Source organism: Ostrea edulis, chromosome 4, assembly GCF_947568905.1.
Source record: "Ostrea edulis chromosome 4, xbOstEdul1.1, whole genome shotgun sequence".
Classification (NCBI taxonomy): domain Eukaryota; kingdom Metazoa; phylum Mollusca; class Bivalvia; order Ostreida; family Ostreidae; genus Ostrea; species Ostrea edulis.
This window is the reverse complement of record NC_079167.1, coordinates 59,394,103-59,409,974: the sequence shown is the minus strand read 5'-3', so window position 1 is coordinate 59,409,974 and position 15,872 is coordinate 59,394,103. Positions and strand designations below refer to the sequence as shown.

The 15,872-nt window shown below is 36.8% G+C and overlaps 1 protein-coding gene across 1 annotated transcript; it reads left to right on the top strand.

Annotated features, from left to right (window-relative positions):
- Positions 1 to 2,725: 2,725 nt before the first annotated feature.
- On the top strand, positions 2,726 to 3,367 carry LOC125656581 (uncharacterized). The gene has a single exon (XM_048887184.2). It carries the CDS (start codon positions 2,726 to 2,728, stop codon positions 3,365 to 3,367), a length of 642 nt encoding a protein of 213 aa, XP_048743141.2.
- The last annotated feature ends 12,505 nt before the right edge of the window (positions 3,368 to 15,872 follow it).

Genomic DNA, 15,872 nt, shown 5'->3' with positions numbered 1-15,872 from the left:
CATACCCTTTGCCAAGAATCGATGATTCACTTGATCGTTTGAGAGGGGCTAACTGGTTTTGTACCTTGGATCTTTTTGGCAGGTTGAAATGGACGAAGCTGATAAACAAAAGACCGCGTTTGTTACAAAAAATGGCCTGTTTCAATTCTCAGTCATGCCTTTTGGGATTTGCAACAGTCCAGCAACTTTTGAGAGATTGATGGAGACTGCCCTTGCTGGCTTGCATTTTAAGATATGTCTGGTGTATATAGATGACATAATTGTGTTTGGTAAATCGTTTGAAGACACATTACAGAATCTTGAACAGGTGTTTCAAAGACTCCAACAAGCTGGGCTGAAAATGAAACCCTCTAAGTGCACGCTGTTTAAAAAAAGAAGTTTTATTTCTTGGTTATAGAGTGTCTGGCATGGGAGTGCAAACTGATCCTCAGAAAATAGCAGTGATTGAAAATTGGCCTGTACCAATTGATGCAAGTGAAGTGCGATCTTTCTTGGGTTTATGTGGTTATTATAGGAGATTTATAGCTGGTTTCTCCTCTCTAGCTAAACCATTGTTTAGGTTGACAGAAAAAGGTAGAGTGTTTAAATGGACCACAGAGTGTCAGGAAGCTTTTGAAAAACTAAAAGGTCGCTTAGTTAGTGCCCCTATTCTAGCTCATCCTGACTTCTCGTTACCCTTTGTTCTCGATACCGACGCTAGTCAAGTCAGTCTTGTCGCAGGAAATTGAAGGTCAGACGAGAGTAATTTCCTATGCTAGCAGAACTCTTTCAAAGAGTGAACGTAAATATTGTGTGACAAGGAAAGAGCTTTTAGCGGTAGTATATGCATGCCAACATTTTCGTCACTATCTATACGGGCACAAAACTATTGTTAGAACTGATCATAGCGCGTTAAAGTGGCTGATGAATTTTAAAGACCCACAGGGCCAGGTTGCAAGATGGATTGAGTTTCTTGGTACATATGATCTAGATATAAGACATAGACCAGGTGCAAAACACTGCAATGCAGACAGTCTGAGTAGATATCCATGCCGTCAGTGCGGAATCATTGAAAAGAGTGACATTGATAAGAAAGATCCCAAAGTAAACATTATACATGCAGCAGACGCAACCGAAGATGAGAGTAATATGACAATAAAAGAACTTCAGAGGGAAGATTCTGACCTACAAAAAGTAAAAACCTGGGTTATTAACAAGAAGCGTCCAGAATTTACTGAAATAAAAGGTGAAAGCAACGTTGTTAAATCATTATGGTCTCAGTGGAATTTTCTAGAAATTGAAAATGATTTGCTTTGTAGAAAATGGATAAGTAATAGAAAGGCGTTTAGACAGATTTTAGTACCTTTGTCAGAAAGAAAAGAAATTCTTAAACAATGTCACGATGCGCGTACTTCGGGTCACCTGGGTGTGACCAAAACATTGGCAAGAGTTCGAGAAAAATTCTACTGGACAGGCTTGCAAAGTGATGTAAGAAACTATGTAACAGGGTGTCCACAATGTCGGAAGAGGAAAACTCGGTCTACAGGGAAGAACTTCATGCAGTTAGATCAGACTGGATATCCCTTAGAGCGGGTAGCTACAGATATTATGGGACCCTTGCCCGAAACAGATAATGGTAATAAATATGTTTTAGTAATATCAGATTACTTCACCAAGTGGACGGACGCCTACCCATTAAGAAACATAGAAGCACTGACCGTAGCGGAAGTCATTGTAGAGCAATTCATAACAAAATTGGGTGTGCCAGAAATTATTCATAGTGATCAGGGCAGACAGTATGAGAGTAAGTTGTTTAAGGAACTATGTAACCTGCTCGGTATCAGAAAAACCCGAACTACAGCGTTTCACCCAAAGTCTGATGGAATGGTGGAAAGATTTAATAAAACATTAGCTACAATGCTGACTGCTTATGTGTCTGACCATCAGCAAGACCGGGATAAACATTTGGCATATGTTCTCATGGCATATCGCTCTGCAGTTCACGAAACCACAGGTAGTACCCCAAATATGCTTATGTTGGGACGTGAAGTGTCCACTCCACTGGATCTAATGTATGAATTACCAAGTGATATGAAACCAAGTAATGTACATGATTATGTATGGAAACTTCGTGAAACACTGGAAGAAGCGTATAAATATACACGCCAGATTAGTAAGCAATCTATGCTAAGATAAAAGAAATACCATGATCAAAATGTGGTTGGTAAGAGCTTTACCGTGGGTGATGATGTAATAGTGTTTTTCCCACAAAGAAAAATTGGAAAATCTCCAAAGTTGATGAGTTTTTGGTATGGTCCTTATAGTATAGAAGAAAAACACACCGATACTACATACAAAATACGCAAGAAAGATGCCGATAAAACACTCATAGTGCATATTGACAGATTACGTCCTTATGGGACTCAGGTCCTAAGTAATGAATCTGAACAGTTTATTGAGAATCAAGAAAGTACTCGAGATGAGAGTCTGAATGATGAACCTGAAGGTGATGAAGCTAAGATAGATTTGCTTGGAAATTCAGAACTCAGTGAATTAGAAATGACATATTCTGATCGCAGACAGCGCAGAAAGCCAAAGTGGCACAGTGATTATCAATTTAATTACACTCCGTAACTGAGTATTGTTACACTTTTGTATAATATATATATAGTATTGAAAAAAAAACAACCTTAAGATTGTTAAAATGTAATTTTGTGTATTTGTAGGATAGAATAGACATTAAAAGATGCCGCTTACAAAATTGATACCTAGAAAACCAGGATGTTTATTATCGATTTGCTTGGTTCGCCTTCCGTCAAAAGATGAGTGGAGTAACCATTTGGTGGCATGTGGTTTGGCTGACATGAACAAACGAAAGTTTGAATGTGACTTATGTGACCAAGCTTTAGGGGAAAAGGTGATTCTTACCAGGCACATCAAAAGGGTTCACCCGAGTGTAGAAAAGATCAATGCAGCTATTCCAGAGCAAGTAGAATCTACACCAAAGCCTTCCCAACAAGAGGAAGATGAATGGGACAAAGACCCAGGAGAACTGATCTTTGATGATGCTGATCTGGAGGTTGGTAGAACCCAGCATAAAAGAACAACACCACGTTTACCAGGCGTTAAACGCAAAGATAAAGAAATAGAAATTGAGAATGAAATGGAGATCAGTGAACCCGATTCCCAGGAGGCGCCCTTGGAATATCATCACTGCTCCTGTTGCAAAAATGCCAGAAAAGAGAGAATTGATGCTGGAACGCAGACCAACGTAAAGCTTGATGAACAGAAGAAAACAGGTCATCAGAAAATAATTAGAGTGATCAGGAGATATCAAGAGAAGGGTGAAAGTGTAGAAAAATTTGAAGAAGACGTTTGGTATGATTAACTTATAGAAAACAAAACAAAAGAAAAACAATTATATTTGTTTTGCAATGAAACTGGGTGTTTTATTTCTACCGCTAACAGACTGTTATGTTGGTACATGTGTTGATCTTTATGTTTAGAAAATGAATATAAAAAAAAACATCTTTAAAACAAAGAGTTGAGAGAATCAATAAACATGCGGGACGCATGAAATCAGAGGCGTGGATAATGTAATGATAATATCCTATAAAGAGAAACGTTCTAATGAACTTGATTCATGTGGGAATAATGGAACGACCTGACTTCCCTTGGAGTGGACTACTCCAAGGGTATATAGATTGCTGCACTGCAGAATCTAAAAGAGTTGGAAGTGAACAGCAGTGGAGAAGCTCGGAAAGAAAAAAGAAAAATAGAAAGAAGAAATTAGAGGTAGGGTAAAGCAGAAACCAGTGGCAAGAAACCCAGGGAATTGAGGTGGAGTGCTTTGTGTAGTAAATCTGAAGAAGATTGAGACACAAGTGCTTCACTCTCAACAGGAACCGGGTACAGACACACGGTGAAATAAGAAAGCCCACCTCGTACATTGTTTCCATTGATTATATAAGTGATTGAAGTATTACCCAATTAGAGAAAAATCATTATACCAATCATTATTAACTCAGGCAGAGTTAGAGGAAAATTATTATATTATCCCTGAGAACCCAGTACAAAACACGTTACAATTGTAAAAGTCTTGCAACATTGACAATTCGTCTTTATATGCTTCCATATTGTTTTCTGGTGAGAGGTAAGCCCCAACTATATACAGAAGTTCGTTTGTATTAACATTACATTCTATTGCGACAATTCTTGAAGAGTTAATCGCTATATCTCTTACACTAAATATATAGGACTTTTTAAAAGCAAAATTGAGATACCTGCTCTGCCATGCAATTCATTACCAGTTTGAGATTCACATTTTGTAAATGAAAGGTAATTATCTACACTGTTCAAATACTTTGAGTACATTGGTGGTAACTTGTGTTCTCTTAGAACAACAAAATCACAATCATTCTCGCGTAACAGGTTTGCTAAGCACATAGTTGAGGACATTAGCCCTCGTGCATTCCATGTTATTAATTTTAGCTGCATAAACAATAACACAAAAAATAGATACAAACATATACTATTGATCATATTTTTTGTTTTAGTTGAGTCGTTGTAAGCCTTAATATTCTTCTCCATCATTTTCCTGCTCCTCATCATCTTCATTCTGGTTTTGGCTTTCGATCTTCTCCTGCCACGCTCTCTGATTTAACCATTTTCGACAACTCACTCCCTCAGGCCAGAAGCCCCTCGATTCCAATATCTCTGAATCCCCTGGTGATATGTTAATTTTGGCTGTCAAGCGGGCTCCTGGATATCTTGGTTTAAACAGGACAAAATGAGTGATCTTAACTCCCTTTCTTAAATAAAATCCACCACGAAAATCCGCTTTTTTCGAGGTTATTTTAAAAGTACTTTTTTCAATGTACACATGATACACTTTTTTTAAAACCTTGAAAAAAAGCGGATTTTGGTGTTGGATTTTATTTATATAATTCATTATTCGGACACAAATCATGCAAAACTTCAATTTATTATTCGGGAACAAATAATACAATACTTCAATATCTGACAACCGAGCCCCTGTGATCGCTCTCACTTACTACAGAAATCTATCAATAGATGAAATCAACATCACAAAATGTATTTACGGTTTTATTTGTATTCCCATCTTCACAAGTCAAGGGTTAATGATTCGTTACCTCGCACTAACCCTTGACATCAGTCGCTATTTAAAAGTTGGGCTCGAGAAGAAGCATATGATTGGTTTGCAGCCTGAAGCTGCAAACAAATCAGACAACGGCTTTTATAATCGGTCGAAAACAAAACTAAACAGTAAACACGCATGGCGACGGCATTATGGTGTAGAATTTGTGGCCAATTAGTACAAGACAGATACCGTCGATTGATTTTCGGGAGTTCGTTTTGCTTGAAGAAACAATTAGACGAGGTTTTGGGGTATGAGCCGAATGAAAATGATGGATTGTAGAAGTACGTTTGACGACTATGTTTTAACAAATTAAACAAATTGTCCAAAATAATGGGAACAACTTCGTAAGATAGCGATTTACCACTGCCGGTTTTAGTCCCAATAAAAACATCTTTTCCTTCACTGATACATGATATCGAAAGCTTTTGGTTTTCAGTCAAATGCTCGATTTGATGTTTTTCATATATCTTTTCGTCAACAGACGCCATTTTTTACTTTCTGTTTATTCCCTTACCAAAATTTCATCTGAAACAAGAAATCTCATTGGCTGATTAATTTTAGCGTATTGCGTCATCTTTCTTCTCGAGCCCAACTTTAAAATAGCGACTGATGTCAAGGGTTAGTGGGAGGTAACGAATCAATAACCCTTGACTTGTGAAGATGTTGTATTCCAAGCAGTGGACTTTCATCCATATTTGATAAAAGCATTTCTGTAAACAATATTTTACTATTGTATGTCTAAAATTTCGTCTGCTACAACTTCACCCTCACTGGTATTAAACTGATGATAGTAACGATCGTTACTATCATCCCAAGATGGCGGAAGGAAATTCCTGAAAGACCACATTTACTTATTATATCTATTTGTATTGTTTATTTGCGAATGATATGTAGGTAAGAAATATCATACACTGGCAACAATTACGATCAGGTGTTATTTTATCTTTTATACGGCTCATATGAACAGAAAATTCGTCGTTGAAAAAACAGCGAGGATGATAGTAACGAAATTTTACGTTAAGTCATCATTCATTAAAAAAACCCAGCGAGGATGATAGTAACGACAGTTTTACGTTAAGTCATCATTCATTTCCGGTACTATCATCCTCGCTGGGTTTTTTTAAATGAATGATGACTTAACGTAAAACTTTCGTTACTATCATCCTCACTGTTTTTTGAACGACGAATTTTCTGTGACCAACCCGTATTTATATCCCGATAAATATTTTAAAATGATACCTTATTTCTTACGTAGATGCGAGGGATCATTTGTTGGGGTGGGTTTGGAGAAAATCTGTCTAATGCGGCGACACATCCTCTTTCGGCAAATGTCAATTGCCAGGAAGGGAACCCAAGGTTGTAGAAGCCAAGGTAGAAGCGTCTGCTTCTCGGACACACCTATATATGCATCTAATGTATACAAATATTCGTTTTATCATTTTTCATTTATTGTTTCATTAAATATAATCTTAAATTTTGATTTACCGAAAGTTCTATTGCGTTGACATTCTCTCATCAGAGGGCGCGTTACGCAAGCTTCACACGGAACTCTGGGTAGAGAATGTTGCGTTGACTGAATAAAGTTTTATTTTGTTATTTCATTGGTTCTTTGATATCGAATAGTAGTCTTTTAGTATACGTATAAATCTGCCGCGTTTACGTATGTAATTTTACATATAAAATAATTATAATTAATACTCGTATTGTTTACAATCGAAACTATTCCCAGCCATGCAATGCACTCATTTAAGGTTGATCGATCCTCATGTGATGTCATAGGTTTTCTTGCAAAAATCTTAATAAATTAAACTTTGCACATGACAGAAATATATCTTTCTGAGAAATTTTATTCACTGGATATAATAAAAACTCTGGTAAACTATTATTACTGAAAAAGTTTATATTTTTCATAGATAATCAATTATTTATGATTTAAAAAATGTTGTCAAGGGCAATAACTCCTATGCTGGAATTTCCTCTACTGGATATCTATTATACATTGGTTTCCCTAATGTCCACAATTAACCTATACATATTTATGAATTAGCAGTTTTTTTTTTAAACTGTTGATATTCATATTTTGTCATTTCAACAAGTTTTTGTCTATTTTTATTATTCTGTTTAACGAAAATGAGTGATTTTCTGATGTTGACGTGTGCTTCTGTTTTTGTATGTCTGTCATCTTTAAAAAGGTGTCAACATATACATTTTCTTTGGTTATTAATTAAATTAAACTATATTGAGTGGAAATTGATAAAGTTTTTCCACTTTTAACCATTAATATTAATAAGTCACATGAGGATGGAGCTACCTTAAGTGATTCTCATTCAAAGCTTAAAGTCCTTTACCAGTATGGAAATAGAACTGTTTCTGATATACATGTATAGGAGAGAGAGAGAGAGAGAGAGAGAGAGAGAGAGAGAGAGAGAGAGAGAATCACAGTGTGAAGGAGCGAAATTACGAGGGCACCCTCCTCTCATTCCCTCGGTTCGTCACCCTGAAGGCGATAGGACATGGGAACGACTGGTCCTAATAAAACACCATATTTACACTTCATTTTTCACTGAGTACAAAGCTTAATGTTCTCAGATTATTAAAAAATTATATAAAACCAGATGTGTTCGAATGATTTTTATCATGCATCATGACATTATCAAATTGCTCTCCACACCATTATGAATTTGTAAAATTAGATCTGGTCCATGAATGACAGTATTAAACGAAGACTCACGTGCGATTAATTTTCTAAAGAGTTGGCGTACACGATACATCAATAGGAGGTTTCCCAATAAGTCTAAATTCCTCTTGTCATTGATAAAATTCTTTTAAAAGTTGACGAGGCAATGAAGAATTAATAAGGATTTGTGAAAAGAAACGCCAAAAAAAAAATAAATAAATAAATAGATAGATAAATAAATATAAAAAAAAACACTCTCAAAATAGTCTTTAATTAAATGCAATGTCAGGACACCGTAGCTTCCTTATCTTGAATAGTTAACATGCATGGATTAACGTGTTTTCCATTGTAGTTAATCACCTCACATACCCAACAATCCTAATATACTGAAATACACGACATTCCATATTGATTTCCATAGTCCCCGTCCAATTACATTATGACAAGTTGCTGTATTGCAGACAAGTGAGAAATTTACATGCTATGTAGCATATGGGAAAACTAGCACATTGGAGCTTCACCGAGAAAACAGTTGGAAAAGTGAATATTCACATTACACTTTTGACTGATTTTATTTGAAACATGAAATGTAACGACATAGGGAACGTACGCAGTGTCTTTTCTTTCATGATAATAAAAAATATGCCCCGGATATATGCTCATACAAACGGACAAACAGACAAGCTGATTCCTGTATATTCTCAATGAAAAGGCTAAGATAACGAACAGTGATCGATCTCATAACTACTATAAGGAATACAAAATTAAGAGTTGGGCAAACACGGACCCTTGGATATACTAGAGGTGGGATCAGGTGCCTAGGAGGAATAAGCATCCCTTTCGACCGGTCACATCCGCCGTGAGTCCTATATCTCGATCAGGTAAACGGAATAATCCGTAGTCAGAATCAGTGTGCCAAGAACGGCCTAACAATCGGTATGTAACAGGTCAGACAGCATTTGACCCAAATATATGTTGTATAGGCAAACTAGATCATTATAACGACCATAGAATTTGCGAAATGCTGACTTAAACGAGACTGTTGAAACCCCTGCAACATTAAATTGTCAGTAGCCTGCCTCGATTTAAAAACTGATCTTAAGCAGTACAACCTCTTTTGTATCGAATCAGTTAAGAGATATAAACACCATATGCAGGTGATAATGAAATATTGCTACATGAATAAGGAAAGTTGACGATGGAGAAGCTGAAATCATCCCGTTTGTCATATAGTTGAATTGCTAGTTTGCCGTTAATATTTATTTTCAATAACTTATCTAATTACGAAGCAGATGTGGAGGACTCTGTGATGTCTTTTATTTCGAGTTCACAGGGATATATTGAATCGACATATGATTGAAATTGATTATTGTCAAGACAGTCAACCCTCGATAAACAGCCTCCTTTTGTTCTGTTGAATTTATGGCGTTATAAGGAACTTGGCGATGAATTGAATTTCCGCCATCTTGGGGAGAAAGAGTTACTATTCTAGTATATGTAAGAGTTATCTATCCTAATACTTATAGGTAATGAATATCTCGTAGTACCCCCCCCACCCCCACCCCCCCCCCCCCAATTTTCTAACATGATAAAAATAGTTTTATCCATAATAGATATACATGTATTTCGATATATCGAATCGACATATAAATGAAAATTATTATTGTTAATAGATAAAACGGCGTCGATATATCAAAATGTAGAAATGAAGGCCACAGCAAGATATTTTTTTCTTCTCCTGTAAAATCTTTTCAATAAAAACAGGTCAGTTAACAAAGAGCACAATTCGTGCCCATGGGAATTCCAACAGACTGTTGGAAGACCTGATCACTAAAGACTACGAAGATACTGTCAATGAGGAACTCCAGATTATTTTTTTTATTTCAACTTCAGAGTGCATGGAATCAGAGTGGTGTTTAACAAAGTACTTTTTTGGATGACTAATCACTAGATACGAATATTTCATTTTTCCATTTTTGTTGAAGGAGCAACTGTAGTCTATTTTTTAATTCATCGTGAGGAATGGTCGTACAAAGTGTTGAAAAGTCATACGTTTTGATGTTGTTGATTTGAGAAAAGTTTTGCGATTTCCATGTAGGATCAATTTTTGAGGAAGCAGAAACAGTCGTTTGTAAGTCCGTGATCTTTGGCACTTTCGGTTTCACCACTAAGCGGTTGTACTGCAGGATATGTGCGGAATAGTACACTTGTCTTGAAATTTCCGTCTTTCCCGTATCTGATGACGAACGTCTTAAAGCTGGAAATTTCCATTTACATGTAGGTGACAATACCTAAATAGGAACGATGGTATACCTAGTTTCAGTTATAGTTTTATTTCCCGGAAAACCTTCACTACTATTCCTCGATTCAGTCACCTTAACAGTAGGAATGATCTCATATGATGATGTCTACGTACAGTCTGGGCGCTAACGGGAAAAACACGCAAATATCTGATTGTAATCCGGGTATTTTGGTGTGGAGCAACATACAAATTGAGAATGATTCCCAGTCAGCGTTTTTATAAAAACATTTACAATGTTGTTTCCTTGCTCTGTTTGTTTTGAAGTATGAAACACCGACGACGTTTTATCTATTAGCAATACTCACTTTCATTCATACATGTATGTCAATTAGAAATTCCAGTGAACTCGAAATAAAAAACACAACCGGGTTTTCCATAGCTGCTTCATATTTGGATATTTTACTGAACATAGACGTTACCTGGCGAAGCGTCAGGATTCCTGACGTTCTGTTCCTTACGCCCTGGTAGGACGGGAAAACTCCCATGAGCTTCAATATCATGAAATGTTCTGGTACTTTTCATGCATTTTCTGAAGATGTGTCTGGAGGAATCATGTCGTTTTGCTGGTTGGCGCATACCATTTAAATTCACGTTACATCCTGTGGATTCATCGGCTGTGTTACTACGTTACAGGTATATGGCGGAACAACCAAGAGATTGAAGTCAACTGGATATGTATCTGGTAAATCTTCTCTGGCGGAATCCAATGTTATCAAAAAATCTGCCCAGAAAATCTGTGACGTGTTCCAGTGATTCATCTGTTACCGTGGAAGGAAATAATTCACCTTGTTTCCATTAAGATCGGATCAGACAGAGGATATGGAGTCACTGAGGGGAATGTTCTGTCAGAACGCAAACCTAATAAGGTAAATGTTATTAGTCGAGTACTCAGTTATAGTGAACCTTCCAATTACAAGAACATTCCAATACCTACCATCTGGAAATCGTGAGGGTACAACCAGAGCACGTCTCGGAACTGACAGGGACGTTTCCAACACCTGCAACAGTTGATGAAACTCTTCAGTATATCCGCTTTAGGTGAAATGGGACCTATCAGGACAGTACCAGTAAAGGAATGGAGAGTCCAGGAAGCGTTGTTGACCAGAGTATTGAAACTGGACGCTCCAGAGAAATGTTTAGTGTTACATGTACGAGGTTGATTTACGGATTGCTACTGTTTGGATGTCATCGCTAGATGTTTACGTATTTTGCATAACACAGTGGCCAATCGATATATATATATATATTTACATATACCGGGGTATATACCAATATTAACAACATGTCCATTTACATTGTTTTGCGGGTGATCCAGAAATGGTATCGAAATGGTCGATTCCTATCAAAACACTAACTTTGGATTTACGGGATTAACAAAGAATTGACCATGTTCAAATAGAAGCGCTAAAGCTGATGCCCGAGAACAAACTGCTTATTGAGGTAAACTCCCCCTATCTACCTATCCATTCAGGGATTAATACTCCAGCATATATCGGTGAAGTGGCAAATGTAATTGCTGGTCCTCTTGGATATCAGTTGTGAAGGTGTTGTCAATTTCACTGCAGGATTGACTTTATCTGTATCATTAGGTTTAAGTTGGGTGATTGGATCTGTTATCCAGTGGTAATCCTAAACAATCTTTGGCTGTTGGGTGATTTTAGTAGTGATGTTGCTTGGTCTCTAATTGTGTGCGTATATTTGTTACAGTTGCTGGGTAAATACTATACAGTCTCTGGGTGCTTATCATCATGCAGTTTCTGGTTTTATCTCGTTTTATATCATACAGTTTCTGGCTGCGTATTATTCCTAACGTATAGTCTTTGGCTATGTGGAATATGGTTGCTATAGTTTTGTCTATCACACAGTCTCTGGTTGTGTATTGTTTTATACAGTACAGTACCTGGTCGAGTATTCTTCATATCATCACTTTCGGCTGTGTGGGTCATTCTAGTATTGTCTTATAATATGGGGAGGAGTGTAGTCAGGTTAGATATTCCGACTAGTCTCAGGTCACTTCTGGTGACCTGTGGCGTAGAGAGCCTTATATATACTTTAAAGGTCCCGGAACCATCTTCACGTTCTGCTATTTATGTTGTCTTCTTGTCTTTGCGTGCCTGCTTAGGTAAACATGCCTAGCGTCTTGCTAATTATTTAGTTTACGCATCATATACCGTGTCCATCGTTAACTTCCCATATTTATGTAGCAATATTCCATTATCACCTGCATATGGTGTTGAGATCTCTCGACTGATTCCATACACAAGAGCTTGTTCTATGTATGATCAATTTTTAAAATCGAGACAGGCTAATGATAAAGAAGTTGATGTTACAGGAGTTTCAACAGTCTTGTTTAAAGTAAGCATTCCGCAAATTCCATGGTCGTTATAATGATCTAGTTTGCAAAAAATACCTATCATAGGGTTAAATGCTGTCTGACGTGTTTCATACTAATATTGTTAGACCGTTCTTGGTACATTGATTTTGACTACGGATTACTCCGTTTACCTGACCAAGATATAGGGCTCACGGCGGGTGTGACCGGACGACAGGGGAAGCTTACTTCTCGTAGACACCTGATCCCACCTCTGGTATATCCAGGGGTCCGTGTTTGCCCAACTTTCTATTTGTATTGCTTACAGGAGTTATGAGATTGATCGCTTTTCGCTACCTTCACCTTTCACAGTGTTAGGAGTCATCATTGAAGCTTTACTCTAATTCGATGACTAAGTGTCAGATACGAATGAATGGGGGAAATGCTCTAATACACCTGGTAGTCTTGAACATAATTAAAACACCTTTAACAAAACATGACAAAGTGAAAATTTTCAACTCTTTCTTTATTTCGAATTTTAGCTATTATTATGTTTGTCTAATGAAATACACGTATGCTAACAGAAAATCGGATAAAAGACACAGAAATTGTTCAGAGGGCATGATGCAGGGAGAGTCTTTGTTTCTATTTTTAAGAACAAAAATGGCATTGTTCGATACACATGGTTATGGTTGTGAAATCTGGAGATTATATATACGGTAGCGAATGAAAAACTCGGATATGTGTTTTAAAAAAGTAACAGGTGTTAAATTAGTATTGTTTCTATGTTGGTATAGTTTGAATTAGGGTGGAAACCATTACATTGAATAAAAAGATTTTGAATATTGAAATATTAATTAAGATTTTAAAAAAAGTAATAATTATACTTTAAGTAATAAATGTATTTATCGAAAAACTCTGGATGTATGCGATTCAGATATTTTCCTTAGCTGATTGTTATATATAAAAGATTTGATTTATATCTTAGGTTTTGGATATGTATGGAATTGTAAAGAGTATGCAAGTGAAAGTCAATTTTTAAGCAAGGTAAAACAAAGGTTAAATGATAATTCATATAAGAAGCTCGTACTAATTTGGACCGGTCGCGGTAGCTCAGTGGTAAAGCGTTCGCTTCGTAACCGGGAGGTAGTGAGTTCGAGCCCCGCTCGCACCATTACATCGCCGCGTCAAACCTTAGACGTTAGCGTAGGTAGTGATTGTTCCTTCGCCAAAAGTTCGGCACTTAAAAGTCTTTAGGATATTACCTTAACAAGAGGCCCATGGGCCACATCGCTCACCTGAGTCACCTTGGCCCATATCTAAAGATTTTCCCCACATATTCGCATGTAAAAATTCGATCCCTATTGTGTCCCCAACTTATGCCCGGGGATCATTACTTTTACGAACTTGAATCTGTACTATGTCAGGAAGCTCTCATGTAAATGTAAACTTTTCTGGCCCAGTGGTTCTTAAGAAGATTTTAAAGATTTCCCCTATATATTTATATGTAAAACTTTGATCCCCTATTGTGGCCCCATTTTACCCCCGGGGGCCATGATCTAAAGAAACTTGAATCTACTTTATACCAGGAGGCTTTCAGGTAAATCTCCACTTTTATGACCTAGTGGTTCTTGGGAAGACTTTTAAAGATTTTCCCTATATATTCACATGTAAAACTTTGATCCCCTATTGTGTGGGGGTTATGATTTTTTACAAACTTGAATCTCCACTATGTCAAAAAGCTTTCATGTAAATTGCAGCTTTTCTGGCCCAGTGGTTCTTGAGAAGAAGATTCTTCAATGACTCCCACCCTCTTTTTGCAGTTTTGTGATTATCTCCCCTTTGAAGAGGGCATGGTCTTTCATTTGAACAAACTTGAATCCCCCTTCACCCAAGGATGATTTGTACCAAGTTTGGGTGAAATTGGCCCAGTGGTTCTGGAAAAGTCGAAAGTATGAAAAGTTTACAGACAGATGGACAACGGGCGATCAGAAAAAAACTCACTTGAGCTTTCAGCTCAGGTGAGCTAAAAACGGAGGTCTCGTGTCGCGGCAGGCGTTGGCACGCTAAAGAACCCTCACTGCTACGGCCCTGAGCGCTAAGCGTAGGTCTAGATTTGTGGTCCCTCACCCACAGCTGGTGATGTCTCAATATTTAAGTGACAATTTCTCGACGGGACGTAAAACAAACAATCAATCAATCGTACTAATTTGGAAACTTCTACTTTCCAAGTGTATTTTGTGCAAATATTTATGTGATAGTTTTGATCGTCAACTATATCTAACAAAAACCAATATCAGATATACATTGTATGTGTACAATATATAAGAAAATATCGCTTATCTTCTCATCACCTAGAAACTGAACACGGGCGATTTAGTAATATTCCAAGAAATGAACGACATTGTAAATTATGTTAACTGTCGGAGATCGAAAAAGAAGAGCATCATTTCACGCCGGTTTGTCCATTTTTGATGAAGCTAGAAAAATATAAGTGTACTTCTAGAAATATTGCATTGCTTTACAAACTTGTTCAACGTTTGCCAAAAGCAAATGTTACAGGGTTATGTAAATTGGGGAAAATATCTTTAGAGTTCAAAATCAAGAGCAGAAAATTAAATCATTGTGTAGTTTAGAGGATTATCCTCACTATTATTTCCCCTTTTAATGGGGGGATGCTTTAACTTCATTTATGATTACACAATTTGCCATATATCGTTTTGACTATATCATGCTTTCCCTTAGATATATGTGCTGAAAATGGATTATACATTTTGTACAGATTCTTTCTTGTATAAACGTATGACACATCAGATCTGTATGGTTCTTAAATATACACGTTGGCTTTGAAAATCCCCGTCCTAAGTATGGACATGCCATCCATAGAATGACAATACTTCATAGAATAAACAATATGCACGTACATACAATTTATAGAGTTAAGTACGGTCATGATATTCACAGAATGACAATAAAATAAATAAGGTCATGTCATAGAATGACACAATAAATAAGGTCATGTCATTCACAGAATGACACAAAAAATACGGTCATGTCATTCACAGAATGACAATATGTTCCTAGAATAGCAATGAACATGAAACTGAAGTCTTATACATAGAAACATCTGCTCATAATGATGCAGTGCATTAAAATTCGATTAATCGTTATTGTTCTTTATTGGAAATCATGAATATCGAGGAGAGCAGTGCAAATCAAGAAATGAACTTCAGTTTTGAAAATACTCGAGGGTATGAACTGCGACACTTTACGCCAGCATCCTTCACGAGGCGCATTAGTGTTAGCGCTTCATGAAAAGTCGGCGGGCGGCAAGAGTTGCTATTTTCGTAAAAAAGAAATGTTTTGAAAAATTAAATTAAATTTTTATATTCACATTTTACTTTCTTTTCTGTAGGAATATTCGTAACCGGTAAAATAGTCG